At 42.4% G+C, this 26,894-nt stretch overlaps 3 protein-coding genes across 4 annotated transcripts in view; 1 reads left to right on the plus strand and 2 right to left on the minus strand.

The window, feature by feature from the left end:
* The first annotated feature begins 193 nt into the window (after positions 1-193).
* Positions 194-16,590, plus strand: tom1l2 (target of myb1 like 2 membrane trafficking protein). 2 transcript variants are annotated; one of them, XM_042081951.1, is made up of 15 exons: positions 194-278; positions 1,206-1,290; positions 1,532-1,610; positions 1,774-1,923; positions 2,599-2,733; positions 3,088-3,264; positions 3,658-3,774; positions 4,170-4,303; positions 4,706-4,754; positions 6,668-6,833; positions 7,252-7,363; positions 9,487-9,568; positions 10,677-10,736; positions 12,375-12,411; positions 12,706-16,590. In XM_042081951.1, exons 1-15 carry the CDS (start codon positions 227-229, stop codon positions 12,876-12,878), a joined length of 1,608 nt encoding a protein of 535 aa, XP_041937885.1. In that variant the 5' UTR covers positions 194-226; the 3' UTR covers positions 12,879-16,590. The 2 variants fall into 2 exon arrangements, with proteins under 2 accessions (XP_041937885.1, XP_041937886.1); XM_042081952.1 differs by lacking the exon at positions 10,677-10,736.
* A 2,311-nt stretch (positions 16,591-18,901) lies between these two features.
* Positions 18,902-22,607, minus strand: foxl3 (forkhead box L3). Its single transcript, XM_042081953.1, has 3 exons — positions 22,332-22,607; positions 21,785-21,953; positions 18,902-21,491 (listed from the first exon to the last, which is right to left on the minus strand). The coding sequence occupies exons 1-3, from the start codon at positions 22,436-22,438 to the stop codon at positions 21,102-21,104; spliced, it is 666 nt and encodes a 221-aa protein (XP_041937887.1). The 5' UTR covers positions 22,439-22,607; the 3' UTR covers positions 18,902-21,101.
* Positions 22,608-24,257: 1,650 nt separating this feature from the next.
* fam20cb (FAM20C golgi associated secretory pathway kinase b) overlaps positions 24,258-26,894 on the minus strand; it is a 43,619-nt gene continuing 40,982 nt past the window's right edge. The window contains exon 10 of the mRNA XM_042081950.1: positions 24,258-26,894. This exon is cut by the window's right edge and continues 450 nt beyond it. The gene's annotated coding sequence lies outside the window, so the exon portion shown is untranslated.

Raw genomic sequence — 26,894 nt, forward strand, 5'->3', positions numbered from 1 at the left:
GTAAAATATATCCCTTTTTACAGTCACTACCTAAGGAGGCCACATACGTTGTATTTTGAAAAGAATTTAAAAGCATTAGTAATGTTACCCACTGGAGTTAGTCGTGATTGACGTGGAAACAGCCTAATCACGGCGAAATACACAAAATTCTATCCAATGAAAGTCTCACAGGGGCGTGGCCTCACTGTTTTCTTCATTCTGGACCGTGAGTTGGTTTGTTGTCAAGATGGAGTTCTTACTGGGAAACCCATATAGCACTCCGGTGGGACAGTGTATTGGTATGTCTTTCTCATTTACCAATTGAATGAAATAACGGTATAATGCACAGTGTTACTTAACCAATCTGTTTTGTTGCTGTCTGTAGGTTCAGCACTTAATTAGCTTGTTGAGCTGCCCAGGCACCCTTAAATGACACTAGCTTAGCCTGCTTGCTAGCTGGTTAGCATTCCAGCTATGTCTATTTAACGTTAACATTATGTTTCTGTCGTCAGTGAGGCTGTGCAATTTTGGCTCCTTGCATTGTCAAGCTAGATTTTGAAATAAATACATTTTATTGTTGCCATGTAAGCAACTCAGTAATTTAGTTAAGATAGACGAAGATACAATGAAAAACCAACCAGCAAGCCAGATAGCCCGCTAGCTTGCCAACGATAAATATTTGCCAGATCATGTTTGCCTGCTAACATTAGCAATAGGCTAAAGTCAGTTAACGTTTACGCACTCAGGTATGAGGAAGCTTGGTTTGATGATGTTAATTTCTGCAATGTATAAAGATCGAGTCTGCTGGTGTTCAATGGCAGTGCGGGAGACATACGTTTTCTCGACCATACATCGTCAACCAATGTGAAGTGTTGTTCATCAATGTAGAAGGCTAACAAGTTGTTGCGAATGATCTTTGCCTGGATTTCTTGATATTTCGCAGCCAATTTTAAACCCAATGAATGATTCACTCAACAACTAGATTGACATCATATAGGAATATTCATACATGATGTGCAGCTCATGTGGCTATAAAGCTATCACACGTTGACGAGTACTTTACAAGTTGCTTTCATACTACTTTGTACCTGGTGCCTCAGCTGGCCGGTATTTTATCTCGCCACCACCTTGAACGAAAGGTTGGGCAAATATTGCGCAAATGACTCATGTAAGAAGAAACACTACCAGTCCTAAAAGGCACGAACTGCGTTGTCTTTGCATCACAGAGAAAGCCACCGATGGCTCTCTTCAGAGTGAGGATTGGTCACTGAACATGGAAATATGTGACATCATCAATGAAACAGAGGATGGGTGAGTGATAACCAATGATGGGAACCATAAATGAATGATATGATGGACGTCATATTTGTCTGAGTTTTATTCGTTTCGGTTTAGCTGTCCTTTACTCTAACTAAAACTACCTTGACAGGATCGGATTGTAAAAAAAAAAAAGAATAACGGTCTTTCTCCCAGTCTCCTGGCTATATGATAGATTTTAGAGATGTAATCTAGATAACCTGGTCTGTCTTCTGTCTTCATAATGGTTTTGCAGCCCAAAGGATGCCATAAGAGCTGTTAAAAAGAGGCTGAATGGGAATAAAAACTACAAAGAAGTGATGCTGACCTTAACGGTATGTGCAAGGCGCGCGGAGTTATCAGGTTTATGTGCAGAATACAAAGAGTAGCTATATGTTTGTAACCCAAGTGTTTTTTTTTAGTGGGGCTCATAAGAATAGACCCCCAAAGCTTTGCCTTTTGTTATTGTCTTATTTTCCTTCTTTTTTTTTTATGCAGGTCCTTGAGACATGTGTCAAAAACTGTGGTTATCGTTTCCACGCCCTTGTCACAACACGTGACTTCATTGACGGCGTCCTTGTGAAAATCATTTCACCCAAAAACAACCCTCCCACCATTGTGCAAGACAAAGTGCTCGCTCTCATTCAGGTACTCCGTCCTCATGCATCTGCTTACAAGGTATAGATTTGCAGTCTGCAGCCTGTTGCTTATTAGAGAGCCGCGCTGATGCAAACGGTAGATTGGGACTCTGAGGCATTCTGGGTCAGTGAGCGAGGGAGAGGAAGAGATGAAGGGAACCAGTGAGAGCAGCGTCCTTTTTTTGGACGGGCTGCTTGTTTGTCACCTGAGGCCCCTGTAGCCTAGGGGACAGTGAGCGCCCGCGCACCCTGAGCCGGTCTGCCCACCGTGACCAGGTGCGAGCTCAGGTTACCTGCTGCTGCTCGGCTTACCTGCCGCTCTGGCTCAGGTGCCCTCTAATCTGCTGAATCTGATGCCTGATGTTTAGGGAGTCACTCAAGGACTTACATGAGACTTCACTGATATTGCTTATCTTGGCTCCTCGGTTGCTTTTACTGAAAACATGGAAGGCGCCACCACAGTGTTGGCCATTGCACTTCTTTTGTGCCATACATGCAATGTAGGGCCTCTTGGTTGAAAGGGCTTTATGAAAGGATACCTTGTAAATGCTACGTAATCACATGGTGATATGACCTTTTATAGCGTGACATTTAGTCTGTTGGTCGATAGTTGGAAGGCTGCTTCCAGGAGTGTTTGTAGCCACTTTCTGTCGTTGCTAATTTCTTTGCCCGTTCTGTACCCCAGGCTTGGGCAGATGCGTTCAGGAGTAGTCCCGACCTGACGGGCGTGGTCCACGTGTACGAGGAGCTGAAGAGGAAAGGCATAGAGTTTCCCATGTCCGACCTGGAGTCCCTGTCTCCCATCCACACGCCACAGCGGGTAGGACCGCATGAATCATCATAGACTCGTAATAAAACTGGCTGTTGTCACGACATTGTTGTTGCCGTGCATAATGTTGGATATAAATTATATGCTACAAATACTTATTCGGAAGAATCAAGAGTCATTCCTGGTAGTCATTTTTTTGCATGCATTCTCTTATATTTTAAGAAAAAAGGATTGTTTGAGCAAACGTTTTGTTTTAAAAAACAAAACATGTAATGCTGCCATTTTTGCTGACGTGCTGCAAAGTTGTAATGAGTTGGTGTAATGAGTCGGTGGCGAAACAGCCCAAGTGCCAGAATAACTCTGTGGCTGTACCGCTTTCCCTCATTTGTCCTGTCCTTCAAAAAGCTACAAACTGCACCTGAGGGGGACCAATTACTGCAGAAGTACAGCACCCCGCCACAGCCCAAGCCTCAGCCCCTCGCTGGCACCGCACCCCCCTTCACTGCCCCGCTGCCAGTGCACTCCGCCCCACAGATCCCCACCATGCACGTGGCCGGACCCATCACCCCCAACCCCGAACAGGTACCGCCACGTCAGCCTGGACAACCTCTGTGTGGAGGATGGATGAGCTAATGTCCGATTTTTTTTTTTTTTTTTTTTTTTTTTTTTTTTTTTATAGCTTTCCTTTAATTTATGTAATACCGTTTTTTTGTGTTAGAATAATTCTATGAATAGTAATCTTTCTAATGAAGAGTAAGTTGTTGCCATCAACTTGTGTTGGTGCATTCTGAAACCCATTAATGCTGGATTCAGCCTGTAATGGAAAAGGATTTGAGTTGGCTGTTGAGTGATGAGATGAGAGGGAGGTGGCATTAAAAATTGATTTTGCCATTTGTTCTCCGAGTGTCGCACACGTACTCTACACGTTGTACTTCAACCATGGCTGTGTCCACCCCCACCCCACCCCCCCTGCAGATTTGTCGGCTGCGCAGTGAGTTGGACATTGTGCGTGGGAACATTAAGGTGATGTCGGAGATGCTGACTGAGATGGTGCCAGGACAGGAAGACCCCTCTGATCATGAGCTGCTTCAGGTGACCGTCCGTTGCACACTGCTTGAGAACATGTCAACGTATTTGTTGTTCTCCTGTCTATACCAAAGCATTAATCAGATGAATAGAAGCCTAGTTTCATTTGGGGTGTGTAGTGACCATGCTGAATTTAAATGATCATGTAGTAAAGATTAAGAAAAACTGCTGTCTGCATTTCCCTACTTTATCCACTAGAGAGAGTAGTTACATTGTAGGCTCAAGCCAGTGATGCACTAGCCAGTCAAACAGTCGCTGCTGTATAATAATAATAACAGTAATAGCAACCACAATAACAGTTAATTAACAACAGATGGTGTGTGTTTGTGTAGGAGGGTAGGTTTGTGATTTAGTTCTTTAAACTTTGTCTTGTCAAAACCTGTGTGTCTGCGAACATATAGGAGCTGAACCGTACATGCAGGGCCATGCAACAGAGGATTGTGGAGCTCATCTCACGCGTGTCCAACGAGGAGGTGACCGAAGAGCTGCTGCACGTCAACGACGACCTCAACAACATCTTCCTCAGATACGAAAGGTAGCTGCCCTGCCCTGCCATGCTGACCAGAGCAAGCACACAGACATGTAGACACAGACAAGGGCATTAACTTTGTGCTTTGTCATTTCCGTGGCAACATGTATTCCATATTGTGTTGTTGGAGGCCTGCTGTTAGCTGTTAAGTGGAGTGCTGAGAGGAGGCTCTCCATCCAGACCAGCCCACAGTGACCCACTATAATTGTATCTTTCAGATCTACTTTTTGGATTAGCAAAATCAGCTTCTAGTGTAGAAGCATACTTTATGTGATCAGGATTGTAATATTAAATGTAAATTAAATTTTGTTGATTTCTCTGATGTAAGATTGTATGTAGAAGTATTTTTTTTTTTTTTATTAAGCTGTGTACTGTGTTACTGATGTACTGTTACGTCTTCTCTCATAGATACGAGAGGTTCAGGTCAGGCCGAACTGCCCAGGGAATCAACAATGGAGTAAGTGGAAGCTTGACCAGTCCTGTAGTTCTTTAAGTCTCATCATACAGCCACTCTGGCCTCACTCCGTTATATCTGTAGTCTGTCCACTCATGGTCATTTCAATCAGTGCATGGGCTTTAGGGAGCAGCATCCAGCGTCATGGCTGTTTGGTTGTCGTCAGCCTCCTCACCTCCATCACATCTTTGTAGTGTCCCGTCATGAGTGTTGCTGTGTCCGCTTCTGAATGTTAGCAGTACTGTGAAGTTAATGCCCCATGCTCCCACACAGGTTCCATGAAGGCATGCTGTAAATATTCATATGTTTTTCCCCCTTTTGTTTTGTGTGTTCTGGTTTGTTTTCATTATTCTGTCTTTTTTTCTTTTATTTTCTCCCTGTCATTTGATTTGTCGCCAGCTGAGGGAGGCAAGTATGAGAGCCACTGATAGTCGTGTATGCTTTGACACGAGCAGTGTCGGGGCGATGTCGAAACATGGCCGACCGGCGTATGGACACACCATCCAGGCCACACCACCCCCCCTCCCCCAAGTTCCATACCGCATGTTTTGACCTTGAGCCACCCTCCCCACCACCCACCTCTCCATTGTGTTTGGCTATGAGATAGGATGGTGCTTGTTCCTGACTCCTCCAACCCCCCCTCCTTGTCTGACCCCCCCCAGTACCCTGAATGCGTTCATGCTGCTTGGGATCCTCACCCACACCCCACTCCCCTTTCATGTTGCCTGCATCCCTTTGTTAAATCACTCCTTTTTCTTCGTACATCCACCCATCCTCCACAAAACCAAATGTGTAGCAGCTAACTGTGCCACTGTGCTAGTGTCACCCAGCCATGTCATGCATCTGAAACACACATGGGCTGTAAGCCGCTGTGTTGGTGAGTCTCGGTCGTTAGGACGGAGAACAGCTCTTAAATGAGTGAATGGAAAGACGGGGCACGCCAGGCACGAGTGTGAAGGAGCTGTCTCAAGTCCAGACCCGCTCTAGTCCCGCTCGAGTTTAGTCTGCTCGCACATTTGGTCGGAGTTCGTCTTGTCTGCTCTCACATTTGGCCAAATGGTGTCCACTTGGCCCAGCGTAACCGCAGACAGCACCCCTGAGTACGTGCATCGAGTCCAGAACTACACCACAGATGGACATTCCCCAACATTTAAGAAATGTATAGTATTTGTGAGTGTGTGTGTGTGTGTGTGTGTGTGTTTTAGTGGCCAGGAAAATGACAGTCCCCCCTTTTCCATGTATAGGCTTTTTGTTTTTCTGTATCCACATTCTATAATGGACTAAAAGTATAGGCTGCTATATGCTGTGGACACACAGATAATTTAACCACTAAAGGACTGCAGACGGTCTTTGGTCTTTGGCTTTTGTCCCCAACCAACAAGGACAAAATAAAACAAAACAAAAAAAAACATTGCACTGCAGAGCAAAGCTCATTTTAAAAAATGTCCTTTCACTGCCGTCCAGACGATGATGAAATATTTTTTTCCAGAGTGACATTTAGCCACATCTTTTTATAGTTGTAATGAATTACTGTTATGCTTTATGTCAGATGTTTTGGCTAACAATTCATTGGTTCTTGTTTATTTTAAACTCTTTTTATTATTTTGGTGTTTTTACAACTCCCCTCACCCCACTCCCACACACACAAACACCAAAAGGAAAAAAAGTGTTAATTAGCTAAAAAAAAAATATTTGTTGTCATCTTCCCATATGTTTTTAGAGCTTTATTATCATAATTGGATGAAGGGTAAATCGGATTCCCAATTGGAAGTCCCCTCCAGTATGTTTTGTCCATTGTCACACAACACAAGGAGTGACCAACCTATTTCCAGAGAGGTACACCCAGTCACATGTCTGCCAGCTTTGTGCTGCCGTTCCTAAAATCAGGTCCTGTGTGCACACACCCCTCCCCCCAGGTTCTCAGTGAGGCCACGGAGGACAATCTGATAGACCTGGGCCCTGGCTCCCCTGCTGTGGTCACTCCCATGGTCAACGCCACGCCACCCTCCAGCCTGCCCGCCTCTGTGGCTCCTGCCCGCTCCGCCTCCCCAGCCTCCCTCGCTTCCAAACTGGCCGTGCTAGGTGAGTACCCCCCACCCCCCCAAACTAGTTAAACAAGCACATTGGCTAAACTCCTGTTGTTTTTAAATGTGCTCTACAATTAAAGTGACTGAACTGAATATGTTTCAGTACTGGATAAGAAGTCTGGATATGATTCAGGGTGGGAAGTATACACTGTATAACATTTTAGCATTTGAACAGAATACAGAATAGTCATGATGGGTCAATATGAAACCATCACTTGGCATCAAGGACCTTCAGCTGGCTCGCTCATGCTCCCTCCTTCTCTCTCTCTCTCTCGTGCTCCGTCTCTCTCTCTCTCTCTCTCACTCCATCTCTCTCTCCATCTCTCTCTCTCACTCCATCTCTCTCTCCTTTCTTTCTCTCTCTCCTTTCTTTCTCTCTCTCGCTCTCTCTCTCCTTTCTCTCTCTCTCTCAGATGTGGGTGGGGACAGTGTGAGTGGCACACTCAGTGCCCTCAGCCAACCGCAGGACGATTTTGACATGTTTGCCCAGACCAGGACTGGTGCGGCGCCCGAACAGCGCAACAAGTGAGAGCTCTCTTCCACTCCCTGGAAGCCCTTTTTAAAGTCCCAAGTCCATTTGTCACACACACCATCATACATAGTACGACACGCAGTGAAATGCTTAGTGCAGAGCTTCGACACCTTTGGAGTTGTGCTGTCCAGTTGCCCTATACTTCTCTAGGTAAATCGGAACACAATGGTAGTACTCCACAAGATAACCATGTCATCGTAATAACTGTAGAGAAGCACAGACTGCCACTTTTCCAGGAGCAAGCGAGCATGTTCCAGTATGTGCTTGGCTTGGCTTTCCCCCACATTTATGAGATATGAGCCAGCCCAGCTCACCACATTTACTTGATACTATGTAATATAACACCACACCCCATAGTTTCAGTTGTCTTCTTGATCTTATTGTATCCTAACCCTATCTAGTAATTAGACTGTATGTGAAAACAATGAAGATCACTTTTTAGCCAGTAGGTGGCGCCGACTCGCACATCTCCACTTTCACCCAGCCAGCCTTCTGACTCGGTGGTGATGTCTCCAGCTCCGTATCACACTTGACAACTCCTTGTTGAACAACTACGCTAGCCAGTGCGCTCGGCTCATGTTTTCACTTTCATGCGGAGGACTCCTCCGTTTAATGTGGTGAGGATGCTTGCGTATCCGAGCGTGGAGATTAAACAGGAGCCTCAGTAGCTGGAGACTCGCTGCGCCTCCCTCCTCTGCTAAATAATGCATTATAGCCGGAGGCGCTGATAAGTGCAGTGTTTCCCCTAGAATTTTTTCCAGCAGTGGTGCTGTTGATCGTAGGAAGCCCCCCCCCCCCAAAAAAAGAGAAACATTATAAAAAATGACTCCTTAAATTGTGACTTCTGGTGGATTTTGTGAAAGAAATGGACAGATTGAGTTACAAATTATGACATAACCATCAACACAAGCATGATTATTGCAGTACTTGAACAGGATTATTCATGTTTTTCTTTCACCTTTTTCATTTACATTATTAGTATTAGCCACTGTACAACTGTACACTGTAGGCCACTGTACAAACTATTACTATTTAGAATATACAGTGCTGTGCATAAGTTAAGACATTTATATATAATGTATTTATTTACGATACATGATGCATTAAAAATAATTGATGTCCTATTTTTTTTAATTAAGACAAAAGGCAAAATATGTTTTTATTCCTCCCTTTAGTCAATTTCAGCATGGGTGTCTTAACTTTTGCACAGCACTATACACTATATAGACTTCTCTTTCATGCCATTACACTGTATTGGTGCTGTGCAAGTCGAATTGAGTGCCTGTCACTTTAATGCCGTGACGGCCCGTGACGCTGGCTTGATTCTCACGGTTTTAAGCTAACTTAGTAGCGTTGTTGTGCATGGTGCATAAGAATATGTGGATGAAATTAATTATGTTTCCCATGTCATTTGGTAAAATAAATGGTCAAAAATTCGAAGAAAACTCACTTGGATTATAGCAGATAAGTGTCTTGTATCATATCTATAATTTTGATGAGCTCTACAGGAATTACAAACTATCTCAGATGTAAATGCTTGCGTATCCTATTACTCAAATTCAATTAAACCCGCCAATAGGCTAGCTAGCTAGACCTTAGTTTCACAGCCTAGGTATGTTAGCAACACAGGGCTTGAAAGCATTGCCTGTATCACAAACAAAAACGAAACAATGCGTGGATTTATCTGGGAATAGGCTACTGAAGGTAGGGGCGAGCTATCTCGCTGGCGTGTTTAATTTAGTTCCTTGGTTAACATAATGTAGGCTACGTTTTTTTGCACAAAATTGCTTCTGATAATAAACTTAAACATAAACACAAACAAGCGTGATCTCCTGTGTAATCCCTGACTGCGCCTTCAACGTTAGCCTACTATTATTTGTTGACATGAAACCTGAACGAACGGCAGCTGTTCCTGAAGTTCACTTGCGTCTATTTTTTTTTAATTGGGCAACTCTTTTTGCAGTGGCGCTTGAATTCCAGCAGCGGCGCTGCGCCGCTGATGAATACATTGTAGGGGAAACACTGAAGTGTCAGTGATGTTGGCTGGTGTGTGTGCGTGTGTGTGTGTGTGCGTGTGCGGTGTGCTCTTTTAACCGGATGTTGTTCTCCCGTCCAGCCCGCCGCCACCGTTTGAAGACCCTCAGGCCGTCGGCGAGCAGGCCCCCACTCTGGAGGTTAAACAGCAGACGCATGCGGGGGTGAGTGCACTCACATATTCCGGGAGGGGGCTCTTTGCCCCTTTTTTTGTGGTAAAAGTGTGTAAGTGAGAGAGAGAGAGAGAGAGCGAGTGTGTGTGTGTGTGTGAGCACACAATATGTGAGTGCCTACCATGTGTGTGCTGTTCTGTGCTTTGGGCCTGTATTCAATCAGATGCACTGGGCTGCCATTGCACCATAGCAGCCACGCCATTAGTGCTGTTAGCACCTTTAGCACTCTGCCTCGGTGATCAGTGTGCAGTGGCTGAGGAGCTGAGCTGATTGAATGCAAGTGGCTGTTGCAGTTGGTTTGGACTGATCCTGGGACTGCATGCTCTGTTGGTTTCCGCTCCATCTCTGCTGCTGGGATGTTAATAGGCTGATGGCAGAACCTAGTCTCTAGCAGAGATCAGTAGACCCAGCAAATGCTGTTTGTAGTAGAGCTTACTGGGCATGGAAACGGTATGAAAAGGGCAAATTCATTGCTCTGGCATGCAAACTGCCAGCAAGGAATTCTGTTGGAATACTCTAGGTAACTGGACTCCCTCCATAATGGAGTCACCCAAAGCCTGTTGATGAAAGGTAAGCTGAAAAGACACTGTTGTTCATCAGCTGCATGACCAAAGTGCTGCGCTGTAGTGTTCTTGCCTATGGTTTAGGTAGTCCTCAGGTAGAGCTTCAATGGCTAAAACATACCTGCATGTCAGCGTTCACCTCAGAAGCTGCACGTCCCCCCCTATCCCCTAAAGCATGACCTGCAGGCTTTGTGTGTTCCTGTTTTTACTTTGGGTTTGGCTTGGGTTTGTGTTTCTCCAGAGTAAAGGCCACAAACATCTTTTCCACCATTCAGTTTTTGCATGAAGCATTGAAAAACATCCTTTTGAAGGTGTGTGTGTTTGTGTGTGTGTGTGTGTGTGTGTGTTTATATCATGGGTCATTACTTCCCTCAGTATCACAAATTTTATGTTTGAAATTGATTTGCGTTTTGGTTTTGTTTTGTTTTGTTTTGTTTTGTTGACCCTTGTTTTGGGGGCTGTTGTTGTGTGGTGTCCTGGGCCACACACACTCGTGTGTGTGTGTGTGTGTGTGTGTGCGTGCCTGTGCTCCGCAGGGCCCCGCGGCACAGTCCTCTGTCATGGATGACATAGAGGAGTGGCTCTGTACCGACGTGGTGAGATTTCTTTCTGTTGATTTTTGTTTTCATCTTTTTTCTCCTGTTTGTAACACATTTTCCATTTCCCCTTTTCTTTCCCTTTTTGGCACTTAATTCACAAAGCCCTCCCAATTAACCCGGTTTCCCCCATATCTCTCATTTTAACAGTGTCATTAAATCAGGGGCGAGGTCTGTTTCTTACTAACTGATGGGCACAACGTGGATATATGGGCAGTTAATTAATTTGGTGGATGGTTCTTCAAACAGTTTTGCAACAGCATGACAAAACGGCACTCGCATATGGCTTTTTTCCCCTTCAAGATCACAGCTAGCCCAAGGTTTCCCTTGGACTTAAAAGCATTGGTGAATAGCCTCAGTCTTCTGTTTCCATTAAGAGTTATAATATCAGGGACTTCAGCAAAACAGAGAGCATTAGTTGGCACAAACAGCCGAGCTACACTGGAAGCACAACTGGAGAGTTCTGTTCACGGAATGCAAAAATAGGTTAAGAAGACAGATTTTTTTTTTTTTGAAGGTGCACTCCTCTATCACGTCTTTTAGCCAGTCCCATTGATTACAGAGGAAGGTAACCAAAAAGGTGTCCTTGATTCTTTTGTGAAGATTCATCAATAGATGTTTTTTTTCTCTAGAAGTACACAATCATTCATGTCTGTTGCTAGGCAACGTAAACTGAAGCTTCCATTCTATTTCAGTTTCTGTGTTTTTATTGTTAATCTTCCTGAAGTCCCTAGTTGAGCCCTGATCCAGCACTGCCTCACTCCAAGACCAGACTGGGGCTGTGAGGCTCATAGCCTCAGTCAGGCCTCAGGAATGGAAACGAAAAAGTCTGAGGATACCCACTGTGGAAAGGTGCCAGTAGACTAGTGCTATCGCTAAGATAAGGTGGCTTAAGTGCTGCAGAAATCTTTATATAACTTTTTTTTTTTCTTGGCCAAACAAATAGAAATACAAACATAGTCTTAGATTACTACTGTTTTTTTACTGCTGTAAAAATAGTGTTTTTCTTTATGGACCTACTTTTACTGCTGCTTTCTCTAATCTAGTATAGTGCAAATAATCCTGACACAGAACTCTGTTTTCTGCTTTTAAAACCTAACATGATCTTGCCAAATAGTCAGACAAGGAAGCATTTAAATTCTTACTGAGCCAATATGTACGCAAGCAACCTGGGGAAAAGAGAAAGAGTCTTTGAAGACTGAAGAAGCAAACTTGCTGGAGTGCACACTCCTTTCTAAACTTATTATGGCCTTCATTTCTGCATGACTTTGAAGCAATCTTGGCAAGTTCTCCAACTGAATTTCAATCGTGTGGGTGAGAAGATGGGCATAGGCACACTGTACAAATCTATGTTTATGGGAACTAGCAGTCTCCACTTAATTGTGTCTGTTGGAAGTAGGAATCTGATAGAAGTCACAAACAGCTAAGTGGGAATTTGAAGTGTGGGTGGTGTAATTTGGATCTCATGGTTTTCCCCCCTCTGAGATGGCGTCTTCTGTGTATGAATATCTGATGAGATTCATATTGCCCTGCTGCCGTGGTGTGTGTGTGTGTGTGTGCGCGCGTGTGCATGTGCGTCTTTGTGTGTGTGTGTTAACTGTAATTTTGTCATTTCTCCCCCATTTTGCTTGTCTGAAGCGAGGAGACGAAGCTGAGGAGGGTGTGACCAGTGAAGGTAATTATTTAGCATGGTTCTCTGTTTTTGGTTGAACTAGTCTTAAATAAGGCTTTCTATAGTTAGTACGGTAGTTATTAATATCAGTCTATTAGTGTCTATTGTCATAAGAGTTTGTACCTCATGGAATCTAATTTAACCAGTAAGGAGATTGTCTACACAGACAGGACTCGCTTGAAAGAAATACAATACAATACAGAAATACATGTGACAATTCCACCTGGATTTTTGAAGACGTGAATTTGTATTGCTCTGCACTCTTCTGCTCCACCAATCTCATCTCCATCTCTACAGAGTTCGACAAGTTTCTGGAGGAGCGGGCCAAGGCAGCGGAGATGGTGCCCACTTTACCATCGCCCCCTAGTGGCGACCTCCCACCGGTGGCAACAGCAGCGGCTGCCAGCTCCACCCCAAGTGCCGGCAAGAAGGCCGAGCGGCCCGCCGCAGACGCCCTGTTTACCATGTAGACGCCCCCCCCCCCCAACCGCCACTCCGCACACCCGGTCAACCCCGTGGCAGGTCTCACGCCAACATAGCACCGCACCTCAACCCTGACCACACCTGCCCCCAACCCAGAGGCGTCCACCCTCTCGCTGACTCCATGCACTACCCCACTATCCACAAGATGGCCGTCCCTGCTGCTGCGTCCACTCACTCTACCGGCCATTTGGACTACTTTTGGCTACTTTTACGATGAAGGGAACCCATAGACATTTTCATACCCACGTTTATTTTATTTTATTCATACACAGTTTCAGAGACAGCTCAATTGATTTCTCATCAATTGATACCTAAAAGGAATGAAATGCAAATAGAAGAAGGCTCTACACAATGTTGATAGTGTTGCATACCTTCTTGTTGCACAACTTTTAGTTTCCATTTGTCCTTGAAGCAATATTTGACTTGAACAAATTCTTCTGCGTATATCGAAGATGACATTACTCGGCTTATTTCAAATCTGCAGTGGGTCGTTTCTGAAAAGGGAAGTAGATCAGTGTCATCATTAAGAGTTAAACCCACTATACCATCATTGGACTAAGTATTCTTAAGTAGTGCAAAAAGAAAATCTCTATTTTCAATGCTGTTTATAGAAAAAAAATCATATTTCAGCATCTGTTATCCAAACACAGCTAGGTTAGTAAGCTCACCCAACACAGTAATTTGTCCACTTCTAGATGGTGGGTACAGTTATTTGTGTAACATTATTTTGTTGGAGTTTGATTGACCAAATGGTGTACACCTGTAATTTCAGCTGCATTTTGCGTACATTTACCACTGTTTTAAAAGGGAATGGCTTTTGCACCAATATTCTGTGGAATATTGCTTCAAGGTACACTTGACAGAGGCTATCATATAGTCCATTGTATGTCTTATGAAATGGAAAGTGGTTTCAACCGCCAGCTGACCACGTCAGTCACACCTTGCATGCCTCCATGGCTCAATCAGTCAGTATATTCTCAATCCCCCGTAGTGAACTGGGTGGTGTTATATGTGAGGTTTACGTTAGGGGTTGTAGTACGTTTCTAATCCTACGGTTGAGTTTCTCCCTTTCCATAGCCCATTTTCGTCAGCAGTTTGTGATCTCCGTAAACCCCATTCTAGTTATAGCTTCATAAGGAACTGGTTGCTGTGTTGGTCTATGATTTGCCGACATTTCCTTTTAAAACGTTTGTAGAAAAACCTTCTCCTTTTTGATTCTCACCCTTCCAGCTGTTTTGAATAGGATTAATGGTGGTGGTATTGTTATCTGTAGTTTGGAACTAGGGGGAAAAAAAGGTGTCATTCTGTTGTCTTGACAAAATAAGGGAATGCCATTGCAGGAGCAAAGGGAAATGCCGCCATTTTTTTCTTCCCCTCTTTTTATACAAAGGCAGAGTGAAGCTCTTTAGATGCTGTGGAAATTCTCCATGTGATTGTTTTACCTCACGGAAACAGGTAATAGGAAGGAACAAGAGGAGAGGAAGAGGGATGTGTATGTGCGTGCTTTGCCCTAGGTAACCCCTCCCACATGTCCCTATATGTACATACAGGATATTTAAGGTAGCAGGCTGTTTAACGGCACGCAAGTCATCTATGAGTTAATCCATGCACAATCATTTTTGACATAGGGAAAACATGATCAGTATACTTTAATAGGAACCTTACCAGGGATGTCGACTGGTACAAATGAGGTGTACTGAGACGATTATATTTATTGAAATGCCACAAGAGTGCTGGAACAATGGAATATAATGTTTTGCTAGCATGAGCAGGTTGTGTTATTTAGTGCTGAGAAGCCACTAAAATCCTGAAAGTTGGAATGGTGTACAGGTTGTAATTGGTTATGAACTCCCACATTGTACACTGTAATATACGTCAAATACTTTGGAAGGTCTTTGTGGCCAGGATCTGCCGTTCCCACAGGTACCTTGGGCTAGTCACCCTTCTACCTGTCCGTGTGCAATGAGATGAGCGTAACAGGACAAATGGACCAAACCATGGAACTATGGAACATAGTTGGCTGTTTGAATGTTCAAAAGACCAATTGGTGTGGTATTATTTCCAGATACTCTACACTTTAAATCCAGTTGAGTTGCTGCTTATCTCTTCTGATCTGTCTGATTGGCTCCATTTGATTGACGAAGAATCCCTTAGGGAAGCAATTTCCATCTAGGCCACATGCTTGGCTGTTTTGGTTTGTTGAAATGGTTCACGTAACACCGTCGATGTCCAACACATGTCCCTTTTGTTGTGGCTGCTTTCTACTCGTCAGACTCCGAATGCAATTCAGGCAGATTCATTGGTATATTAACTGTTGAACTGTGATCTCTAAAAAAAACCCTACTCATTGAGATTGATTGTTTCGACTCATTCATTCATAATTAGTTCTTGGTATATTCTGACACTAAATTGGTTTCTTTAGATGCACAATCAGGGTTTGCTACGACCCTTGCTGGAAGTTGCATATTACTCAGTGTTTGACCATATTTTTGCACTTTTTACTGTTAGTTGGATTACTTTAAAGGCAGGAAACTCTAAACAACTCACACTTTATGTTGTTCCCATTAGAAGGAAACAATTGGTTGGGATACTGTAAAATCTTTAATTTGAGAATGTAGAAATAATTTATTTGCATTTTACTTATTGTTATTATGGAGTGTCTTATGGTATGTATGTGGGATGTGTTTGTCAACTGTAAAGAATATTTTAAGTGTGTGTGTGTGTGTGTGTGTATGCAAGCAATGTTATCAGCATCATTTTTCTTTTTCTGGACCCCATCACTACAAATTTCAATATGAAAATGTCTGAGCTTTTGTAAACTGTATATGTGGGCAGTTGGTTTGTCATGTTTCTTTCCCCCCCCCCCACCTTTGCCACCATTTTGGTTAAATAATGCAATTCGTCCAGGTTGTCCGTGCTGGCTTTTTGCCTGACATGATCATCAAAAGCAAATCCCATGGCATTTAGGTCCACCCGCGGCCATGTAACGTATTTGTTTGGCCGGTCAGAACTCGGAAATTGCGTTTGTCATTCCCCCTCGTCCTCGCCTGCTAGTCCTGTCCAGCTGTACCTGCCAAGAGCCCCCTTTTTTTGTACTCACCAGGCAACAGCCTTCTGGCTGAAGCAGAGAGAGCCTGCGCATACACTCGGCCACGAGTGCTCCAGTAATGAACGGACATTGCTGCTGCTGCTGTTGTGGGAGGGGTGGGTGGGGGGGGGTTAACTTGGTCACACTAGGAATCTCAAGTACCTCATTGGATTGTGGGTAATTTTTGTATTTAATGCTGTATGGGGGGCTCCAGTGCAGGCCGTGGCCATTAAGAAGTGAGTGAGGTTAACGAGGACTCGGGCTGCTGAATGTCATCGCGTTAGACATCATGAAGGGATCCCTTTTGACTGTGACTGTGTTGCATGTGCCGGCCTCAACTGAGCTCCACCACATGTCAGACTGTGGCGAGAGCTGTGTTTGGTAACACTGCCGTCACTGAAGCCGTGTGTGTGTGTGTGTGTGAGGCGTGTGTGTGTGGCGTGTGTGTGTGTGTGTGTGTGCGAGTGCAATGTGTGCTTGTGTGCGTGTGTGTGTGTGTGTGTGTGTATTTGTGTGTGTGCTCCCTTGCTGTTGCCTCAAGTTTCTTTCTCTCTCTCTGCCATTTGACTCATGCATGTGTTGAACTCCAATAAAACATTAGCAGATGCTGACCAGTGCGTTACCTCTTTCTTTCTGTGTTTGTGTTGGCGCCTGTCTGTCACGTGAATCTATTGCTCTAACGTCAGCTTCATAACGGGAACATTCACAGACTTTCCTTCACTGTTTTCCTCAGGAAACTTAAAGTGGACATTAGATAAGCCATTTTGGAGTTGAAGGAGACAGGGCCCTTACAGTACATCCAGTGATGGACATAAAAAAAAAAATAACAATAATTTCCCCGGAGCGTGGAGTAAATCTGAATACAGGGGACACGAGAGTGGCCGACACATCACTATCAGCTCCGCACCAGGCTGGTTTCACAGCGGCGTTCAGCCGGCAGAAACATTTACTCTTGGGAAGGGTCCTGACAGGCGCTGTGTTAAGCAGAAAATGCCACTTCCCTCATCATGCTGGCTCTGTTTAAAAAGCTGCCACGCTTGTTCCTTTTGTTTGTTTCCTTGGTCGTCCTAGCGGCGATGGGCCTTCACACTTCATTGTCTCCCCAAGTCATTTTGTAAAAAGCCTGTCCCGACTCTCCTGCCAGGCACATCCACACGGCCTAACAGCTACAAGAGAAAAGCTTAAAGAAATGTGAAAAGTCTTATTTAGTTTAAACAAGACTCCAGTGCTGCTGAGTGACAACTGGTAGCAAGGCTGTAGCCATGGAGTTAACATTATGGCTATAACATATAACATTATTATGTTTATAACTATAATCATATGAAGTCAAGTCAAGGTTATTTATATAGTGCATTTCATACACAGTGGTCATTCAATGTGCTTTACATAAACAAAAGCAGACAGTAATAACAAATAAAAACATAAAAGGGAGGATAGGAAGAATAGTTTAAAAGGATGGACAATATGAACATAAATCTGCATATTGTGGCCAAAGTAGCAAATATTCAGAAACCTCTGTGTGGCTATAATGTCATGGCTCCATGCGATCATGTAGACTAATGCATTCAGAGGAGCCCAAAGAGGGAGAGAAGGGACAGAAGGTGGCATGGGGGTGAGTAAAGGAGCCCAAACTGACTTATCTAGTTAAAAAGTGTTCGTTTCGTAGTAGTTCAGCACTACCCTAGCTTAACTTTAAAAGAGCACTGATGAAATGATACAGGAGACATAGGGCGGAGAAAGAAGCGAGTGTGTAATAATGACCAATCCGTACATCTGATTTTTATCAATCGGTATAATTCCATGGTATTGTACAGCTTTTACATACAGTAAGCAATGGCTCAAGAGAAAATTGTTGTGCGAGGCAAATCAGTGTTTTCCCGGCAATTCTCTTAATTCACTGAGCTGAGATCGGACCGCTGCACTTTCTGTCAGTTATTTAACCATTTAGTATACCATTTTCCAGTTTGTAACAAGTGATTATTTTGGAAAGTCACGATGCTGGTAGTGCTGCCAATATATATATAAAAAAACAGTGCATGGAATGAGTACTGCACCCATCTAAACAAACACCTACTTCACACAAAATGAATTTACTGAAAATACAAATGTAAACATTCTAACATCAGTATCCCTAAATATGTTGTAAATGCCATTTTTCAGGTGCTGTATGCAGGTCTTTGGATGTCTCCACACTTCCCTGTACTTCCCTGTAACAATCACACCTTAAGGAAGTAATGCTGATTAATCAGGACCAGAGAAATTACATACCCCTCTCAATACGTAAACACACATAGTGTATTTAAAAAAGCTAATGTTTATCATTGGATTCATCTTGGTCATCACTCAGCAATTATGTTCCGGCAAGAATCCAATTACAAAGCACAAACACTTTTGGATCAAATTAGCGCTTTGTGTTTACGATATGGGCTCTGTTGGTGTTGCGCACCACTGACTTCTCAATTTCCTTCCCTGACGCCGCAGTCGTAGCTGTAGCCGTGAGCCCCTAATCTCAGTCCCCGCGACTCCCAGACTCCATCTCCCGCCAACGCAGTCAGCTACAGCAAAATAGAATTCAGAGAGACGGAACACAGCTCATAGTTTTTACAGTAAATAAGGCTCCATCTAAGAGTTTTAAACACATGTATTTGTACACACACATACACACACACACACACACTTTCTCTCCCTCTCTCTCTCTCTCTCTCCACATACACACACACACACATTTATATGTAGACAAACATACAGTATGCACCTCATACTTTTGAGATGTGTATATATTTAAAACCTGTTAAAAAAATTTTTTTAAAAGCTGCATTTTTCTTCAATAGGATTAACAGCTTTCTGACAAACAGACTGCCAGGCAGCATGAGTGAGAGAAGTGTGAGAATCAGTCTGTGCTGTGTGTGTGCAGGGCCTCTCCATGTCTCCCAGTGCCTTTCTCCCAACCCCAGCCCAAGCCTTGGAGCACTTTATGCTAAGTTAATTTACCCAAATATATCCACAGCACAGCCCAGCACCTCGCCGACTCTGTTAATAGAAACCTGCTGATCCATAACAGCTGTGGTGCTAGACGTTCGCTGGGGGGCAGTGTGATATTAACAGTGATATCAATGATCGATCAGGATTTGCAAGCCGGCATAAGGCCGTTTAATTATAATTGCGTCTAGAGCGGCGTTGTCGTGGCAGCTGGATTTGAATAAGGTCACATCTCCGGCTCACCTTGCAAGTGTAACACTATATTAAATGCCACTCATGTTAAGTGTGTTGAAAACCTCTCCTGATGTAGTCACACCATAATATAAAGGTTAAATTGTAAAATGTCCCTTCACAAGCACAAAAGCAAGGGATGATTGATACACCTAGAAAGGGAAATAAATGTTAACAGGAATCCGTGCTGTGAACTCCCGCCTTTATGAGGGGATTATATTTTAATGGAGTGTTTGCATCAAATTTGTAAGGTCTCAGTTCCAAGCAAACTGAAAAGGTCAATAAGATAGATTATAGGGACTTGTGAAAGGTTGGGCTAGATTGATTTGCAATATGTTAATTGTCACTGATTTGAACTGTTTGACTGCAGTTTTGTGATATTTCCCAAGTGTTTTCCTAATATTTATCATCTGACAATTACAGTCACTTAAAAATCTTTCCCAGTAAATGAATCAGCTATTTTAGTCATTTTGTATACTGAAACAGTGATCATTTATTTGCATTTTTGATTGTTTTGACCATACATGCCACTCACAATTATCCTTAAACCAATTTTGTCTTGTAACATTGGTCTTTGGTACATACAGTGCTTCAAACAATCGTTTATAATACAACAAAAACACGCTCACTTTACAAGTATTTACAAATATGATGCGGTAACGGAACATTCAGTTGTATCAACTTTTTACCGCAGAGACACCCAATTCCACACCTAAATCATCTAGGAACAAGACCACAGTGTTGCCTATCTTTATGTTGGACATAACCTATTTAAATAAAACACTGATATATAATGTGCAGCAGAACGGTTTGGCCTCTTCATAAGCTGTAAACATCATGGTGTTTGGAGATAAGCCTGGTGTAAACATAAACATGGTTTTTATCCAAAATGTACACATTTTTTCCCTTCTCAGCAGTCATTACTGCACTATCAGTGTTTCGTAATACAAGGTGTTTTTAAAGGAACTGCAATAACACATCTCCAAGACTATGTCCAGATACTGAAACAAATCAAAACACCACTGGAGATGCTAGACTGCCTGGTTTCAAATAAAACTGGGTGTTTTGCATAGACTGGCTGGTATGGATCTGTAGAGTGGCAACAATGAACCAAGTACTGTAGTGAAGCTGATTTTTACAAAACTCAAGTCATTTTGTTATCACTAAGTCTTTTTGTTAATATCACATTTTGTGTGTAAGACCCATTGTCCTCACACAATCTTCTTTTTTATCTTTGAGCATGTAAATTGATTTGATCTTTTCTGTAGTTTACTAAGTTTTCTATGATAATATTAGACACAACATATTAAGGCGTAAATACATACATATTGCATGACCATGTGTATCTAGCTTGTTTACAACTTTGTGCTTTGTTCTGCAAGATAAACATGTAGAACTTTTGGGACAAATTAGAGCATTGTCCTAATGTTGGACACAGTGATACTTCTCATAGTAACCATGTTCTCCTGATGAGGAACATAGTTAAAGGACATGAAGGAATTACATAAATTCTTAAATTAGATTAAATACATTTAGATAAACCAGCACTGAGGGGAAATGTAAACTATGCTCCAGGACTGATCTTTAACCACAAAGTAAAAGATTGTGTCCAAATGCTACTGTTTTCTGATTACTTCTGTGGACTAATGACTGGTATAGATATGGTCAAGTGGCAGACCACCCACACTAACCACTCTAATAGCTTCCTTCAGCACAGCAAGGGGACATGAGGGGAATGTATACATTATTTTCGTAGGATATAGTCTCTATATGTCAATTCTGTACATTTCTACAGTGTTTACCGTACCACAAGTCTGTGTGATCCCACTTCTCAATTTGTTTTGGCAGGTCAGGTAGGATTTGCTTGCCACAGAGATGAATATCCAGACATTGGGGGAGGGGAGGGGGGGTGTCACAGGGTCCAGAAGTGCAGGTTGAGGTGCTGGGGCTCCAACAGCGCTATGGAGGGTCCGGCGGTGGCAGCACCACAGTGGTGGGGTCTGAAGCCTGGGTGGGGGTCCGGGGTGGACAGGATGTAGTCGATGCTGAACTTGATCTCCGGCTCGGGCTTGCTCAGTGCCGGGTTGAGCTGACCCGATCTGTCACAGGGGGCCGACGGGCAGAAGGGCTCCGAGTCCCGGGGACGCGGGGCGTCCGGCTCGCGAAAGCCGACCTTGAGGTTGCGGCGGCGCCTCCGACGGCGGAAGTTGCCGTTTTCAAAAAGGTCCAGCATGGACTCACAGCCTGAGGCGAACGTCCAGAAGTTTCCCTTTCCCTTCTCATTGCCTTCTGTTCGGGGCACCTGGACAGGACCAAACAGAACATTACACTCTGTTTCACATCAGTAATAGTAGAGACAATTTGTCATACAGTATTTTGTTTAATTGAACTGAAAGCCTGGCCAATTAAAGCTCCAGAAGTTCATAGTTATTTGTTAGTCCAGTGAAAAAATAATGTAAAGTAAAATTTGATGAATAAAAGGTGTGTTTTTGTATGGATAAAGCAGGTAACCTCACACACCAAATACACTTCTATTATAATGACACATCGCTCAGTAGAGGTTAAGGACGTGAAATAAGAATAAGTTGCTCTTGCCTTGATGAAGCAGCTGTTGAGGGAGAGGTTGTGTCGGATAGAGTTCTGCCAGGCCCTCTGGTTGGACCTGTAGTAGGGGAACCGCTTCATGATAAACTCGTAGATCCCTGACAGGGTCACTCTGTTCTCTGGGCTCTGCTGGATGGCCATTGCTATAAGTGCGATGTAACTGGGAGAGAAGGAGCGGAGAATATACAGGTGTCTTATTCCACAGTGTTATGCATTTATGATGATTATGATAAAAAAATATTAATGTGACAAAGATGGTTTAAAACAAAAAACACCTAACATGACAACATGAAGACTAGGAGTATTAAAAAGTTAATAGCTTTATTAACAATAACAGTAATAGTTATATTGTAAATGTGTTTAAATGGCTAAAATATAAATATCAAATATGCTTTATCCATGTTAAATTGTATAAAGTGCCATGGATCATAATAAGAGAAAACTGAAGGGAAATAAATTAGCCATTAAATAGAAGCATAAAGACCAAACAGAAAGACCATACTGTAACACAGCAAGCAAAAATGAAAAGAGAATTTACCTGTAGGCAGGTCTGCATATTTTTCTCTCCTCATCAGAGCTACATGGGGGGTAGCCATCTCCATCATAATTAAAACAATTATATGGATACTGTGAATTATCAAACATAATTCAGTTGCCAGAGCGACACCGTTGGGGACTGTCTCCTTCAATTAGAATTCAGTAGAAAGAAAAAGTCGATTTGACAAACACCAGTGACGCCTTTGAGTTGAATAAGAACGCCTGCCAACCTCTCGCTGGAGAGGAATGAAGTCCACCTCCCGCAGCTGATCACTAGCTTTGGGAAACACCCCGTTTTCCTCACCGGTAGTTGGTTAAGCGCTGATAACGGGACAAAATGAGTTGGCCGGCTCCTGTGGACGTCTGAACTTGGGGCGTGATCAAACAGGGTCATACGCACTCTTTGATTGTGGGTGGTCCAGTTCTATTTGAGACCATCTTAATGGGACTATTTGTTTTGTTATGCTTCCTTTTTATAGCCCAAAACTAGTAAACAACAATTAAACAAAGAATCAAACATTAACAAACATGGGATGCGGGTATCTCCACTAACTCTTTGAGTGGAGTTGTTTCTAGTGCTCCCAAGACAAAGTTTTCTGTAGGAATTACAAGAACTTTCGGTCAACAACCCAAGTTAAGATGCAATCTATAATGCACTATAATTGCCTATAAATTGTGTTTCCGTGACTAAAGGGGAGTGATGTGTTCTAAAGGACTGCAACGGTGCATTGGAGGGAGTACTGTCAGGGAGCACAAGGCGATTCAAACAGCCTGCGGGGTCTCTGTGTGTGGCCTACGATCGAGCGGGCAGATTGTAGCAGTGGTCCTAGGTTGCTTTGGCGCGACATGAGCAATTAAAAAACGTAAGGCTGCTTGCTTTTTTCCAGACAATTGATTGCAAGCTCAAAGTCTGCCACTGTTTTGTCTGGCCCAAATGTGATTTAGAATGTTGCGCTTAATGCGCAAAGTGGCCCTGTGAATACCAGACGTTACTAGGCCTCCACATAACCTTGATCCTGTTTAATCTAAGGTTAAACAATACACATAAACAGCAAATAGCTTGTTTTTTGTGTTTGGTGTCTAAACATATTATTTAGATCTTGAACAATTATGTAACTTTTGTTGGCTGCTGGGGTTGCATGCATTAGGTCAATATTATATGGTCAAAAATAAATGACTTTGATCCCTTCAAGCTGCACAATTATCGACAATTATCGATTTCTGGAAAAGTGTGTTTGTCTCCACAACCGAAACATAACCACCAGAAGTGCTTTGTATTCTTAGCCGAGGCGAAGTGCGCCCAGACTAGCTTTGGATCTGATAAGATCCGGAGAACCTTCGTGCGTTCCCATGACGCGGTTTCCTCTGCCGGACTGTCTGCGGCTTCTGTGATTACGGTCGTTTGGTTTAAGGTCCCTGTCCCCTCAGATGTTAACCACAAATGTACTTCCGTCCTTCACGATTGGAAGACATTATTTATTCGTGCCTCGGAACAGATGCCGCGGGCAGTGGAGGCTATGAAAAGGTCACGAAAAGAGAAAATATCCATCAGGATGTTGAATTCTAAACATGTCAAATAAACATAAGATAATTCAGATCACACGATCTGGGCTGTATTGTAAGAAGAATTGTTATCTCAGTACACATCATACCTATTAGAAATCCAAAAAGAAGTAGGCCTACACCATTCCTTCAAGAATAAAAAGTGTTACATAAAGCTCTTCATTTTTTCAATTATAAAAAAAACCCAACAGCAAACGGAATGACTATTCTACTGTCGAGGACGAGGTTACAGTAACTTCCTGACTTTGTAGGTTAGCAAACATCCATTATTTACACAGAGCTTTATTCAGTCAGATTTTCCAACTATGAAGATGACCAATTTGATCAGACCAGTCACAGTATTTGAACAAATTGTTGGTTTTAACAGACTATAACATTTTGTTGAACTCAAGTTTAATACCTCAACATTAATTCAAACCACATTCATATAAAATTGTATAACAGCTTTCTGACAGCTTTAACTGGCAATTTCCCAAATAACATGGCCCAGTAAAAGAGCAGACAGTTGAGAAATATTTTTTTTTGCCCATTTTGTTTTATTGCACTTTTACCATGTAGCAAAAACAAAACAAATCCACAGAAACAACACAAAGTTAGGAGAAGCAAATGCCTGCCAAAATAGCCCATGATGCTGAACGTATTCTGAATAATAAACACAGTTGTGAAAAGTCAGAAAACAAACATTTTAGGTCATGTGTTCTTGGCTAAAAGTGCCCCCAAGATGGGCAAACCCTCCACTGCCCCAAAACCTAGTACCTAACCCCGGAATAGCTTCCCCCATTTTTTCATTTTGTTTTTATTTTATTTTCTTAAAATCACCTTTAACCCAAAACATTCAAGTATTCCTATCATTGCACAGGCACTGGATTCACATACCTACATAAGTTTTCAGCAGTACTGGAAATGTGTTCTCTAGAATAGTGCTCTCTACTATTAATATGATATCAGTACCGGATATCATTATGAATATCTGTACACCATAGTTATCTTTAGAAACAACTTATAAAAAGATATTTTTTAAGTCAACAAATGGATTTCATACTGCAAATGAATTACATTTGGTAACGGAAAAATCTTATGGTATATTATGAAGAAGCAGAGTCCATGCGGTGTAGTGGACCTTGCAGAACTGACTGAGTGAGTGCACAACCAACATAATGTGATTCTGAATGAGTATAAAAGCTATGATCACCAGATTTGCATGAGTGGACTTAAGACTGTATTCTCTTGGAATGAAAGTCCTGTGTGCAAATACGCCACAACAAAGGCATTTCAAAAAGATAAGACGGCTAAAAGTAGCTGTTGATTATGAGCATAATAAGTGTTCCGTTTAAGCTGTACAAACTGACAAGATGTGACTGAAAAATATGACTTACAACAAATCTTTGTGGTTTTAAATTCCATTTTTTAACCAAAGCACCACAATAATGAAAATAACTGCACATGAGCATAATAGCATGTTATTCTGTGATCTGGAATACAGGCTTATGATCCATCATAGCACATATTTTGGTCTGAAGCAAAGAAAGCTATGGTAACTATGGCAGAAACAGACAATGTCATACTTTGCTATGTATGTGTAGTGATTCATTCTCCTGACCTGTTTTTTTTTTTATTAACTTAAAGCAAAAGTTTTCCATGTGACAAAGGAAGGTTTATGGCTGTGAAGCTGTCTTTTGAGATTAGACTGCAGTGTTTATGAAGTCTTCATTCTAACTACAGATGTTGTACAGAGGCACATGATCAAAAACATAATCTCGTTTGGAATAACATCAAAGAGTGTTTGTCCTTCTATTAGAGTTTCTCAAGTCCTATTGAAAATTGGCCTCTTAACCTCCTGTGGTTACGCCAGATACAGACAGTGTAATAAAAAATAAAAATGGTTGCGGCAAAGTCACAACGCTAATTTATCCATTTTATCACATCCAATTTCAGAGTACAATAACACTGTTTCCTGTGACCAAAATATTACTTCTGAGATGTTTCTGTTGTCGGCCTGAATTACCATGTGAAAAGCCATGGTACAAATGGAATGCAACTCATTTACCCTGTAAAATCATTTATGGTTAAATTGTTCAGAAGTGAGTAAAATGTAAAATTTCAAACATAAATCTCTAAACCTGACACAGTTGTCACTGTATTGACAACCCTCAAACAACACAAAAGCTTTAAGCACTCTTCAACTGATGTGAAGCTTGAGTACTTTTCAACTGATGTGAAAACAATGAAACCAATCATGTCCATACTGTAGGTGCAATGCCAAAATAGATGTATCCACCTAAATGAGTTCTCACATTGACCTGCAAACTTTGGGGTGTATATTTGGATAATGTGTCATTTGATAAGAGTAAATACAAGAAACCTTTAAATTCAGTTAGTGCTGGACCACAGATCCCATACAGGCAACTGAGCCTCTACCTGCAGGGACTGCACGTGGACAGCTGTTCTGTTCCATTGATTTGTTGACTCTAAAAATCCATTCTGTTGATCAGGCTTTGTGGAAATAAAAAGTGTCAATCTTTTTTTTTTCTCTCTGAAATAATAAATATGACACTCAATAAATAAAATTTTAGAGAAAGGAATATTTGGTGCACATGTGCATGGACATCTTGGAGCAAACCTGCGCTCCAATCAAAGCTCTCTTAAATTAGAAAAACAACCACAATGACAACAACAACAACAAAAATCCAAAACAGAGAAGAAGTCTTGCTCTCTCCACATGTTGTCAAGTGTGGAGACAACGAATCTCCAGGAATATTGACGACTCCATCCCAAATATTCCCTTTTCGCTTCTCGCAACTGCCACGGTGTGTGTGTGTGTATGTGTGTGTGAACATATACACACACACACACACACACACACACACACACACACACACACAAACAAACAAACACAGGCAGTTTGAGGAATGCATAACCAAGTCTTATGGAATTCACTGAATTCAAAGCAAATGTGAATAAACAAGGTTCACTCAAGAACACAGAAGCGTCTTTACTCTCG

The sequence above is a fragment of the Alosa sapidissima genome, chromosome 24 (genome assembly GCF_018492685.1).
Source record: "Alosa sapidissima isolate fAloSap1 chromosome 24, fAloSap1.pri, whole genome shotgun sequence".
In the NCBI taxonomy this organism is placed as follows: Eukaryota; Metazoa; Chordata; class Actinopteri; order Clupeiformes; family Clupeidae; genus Alosa; species Alosa sapidissima.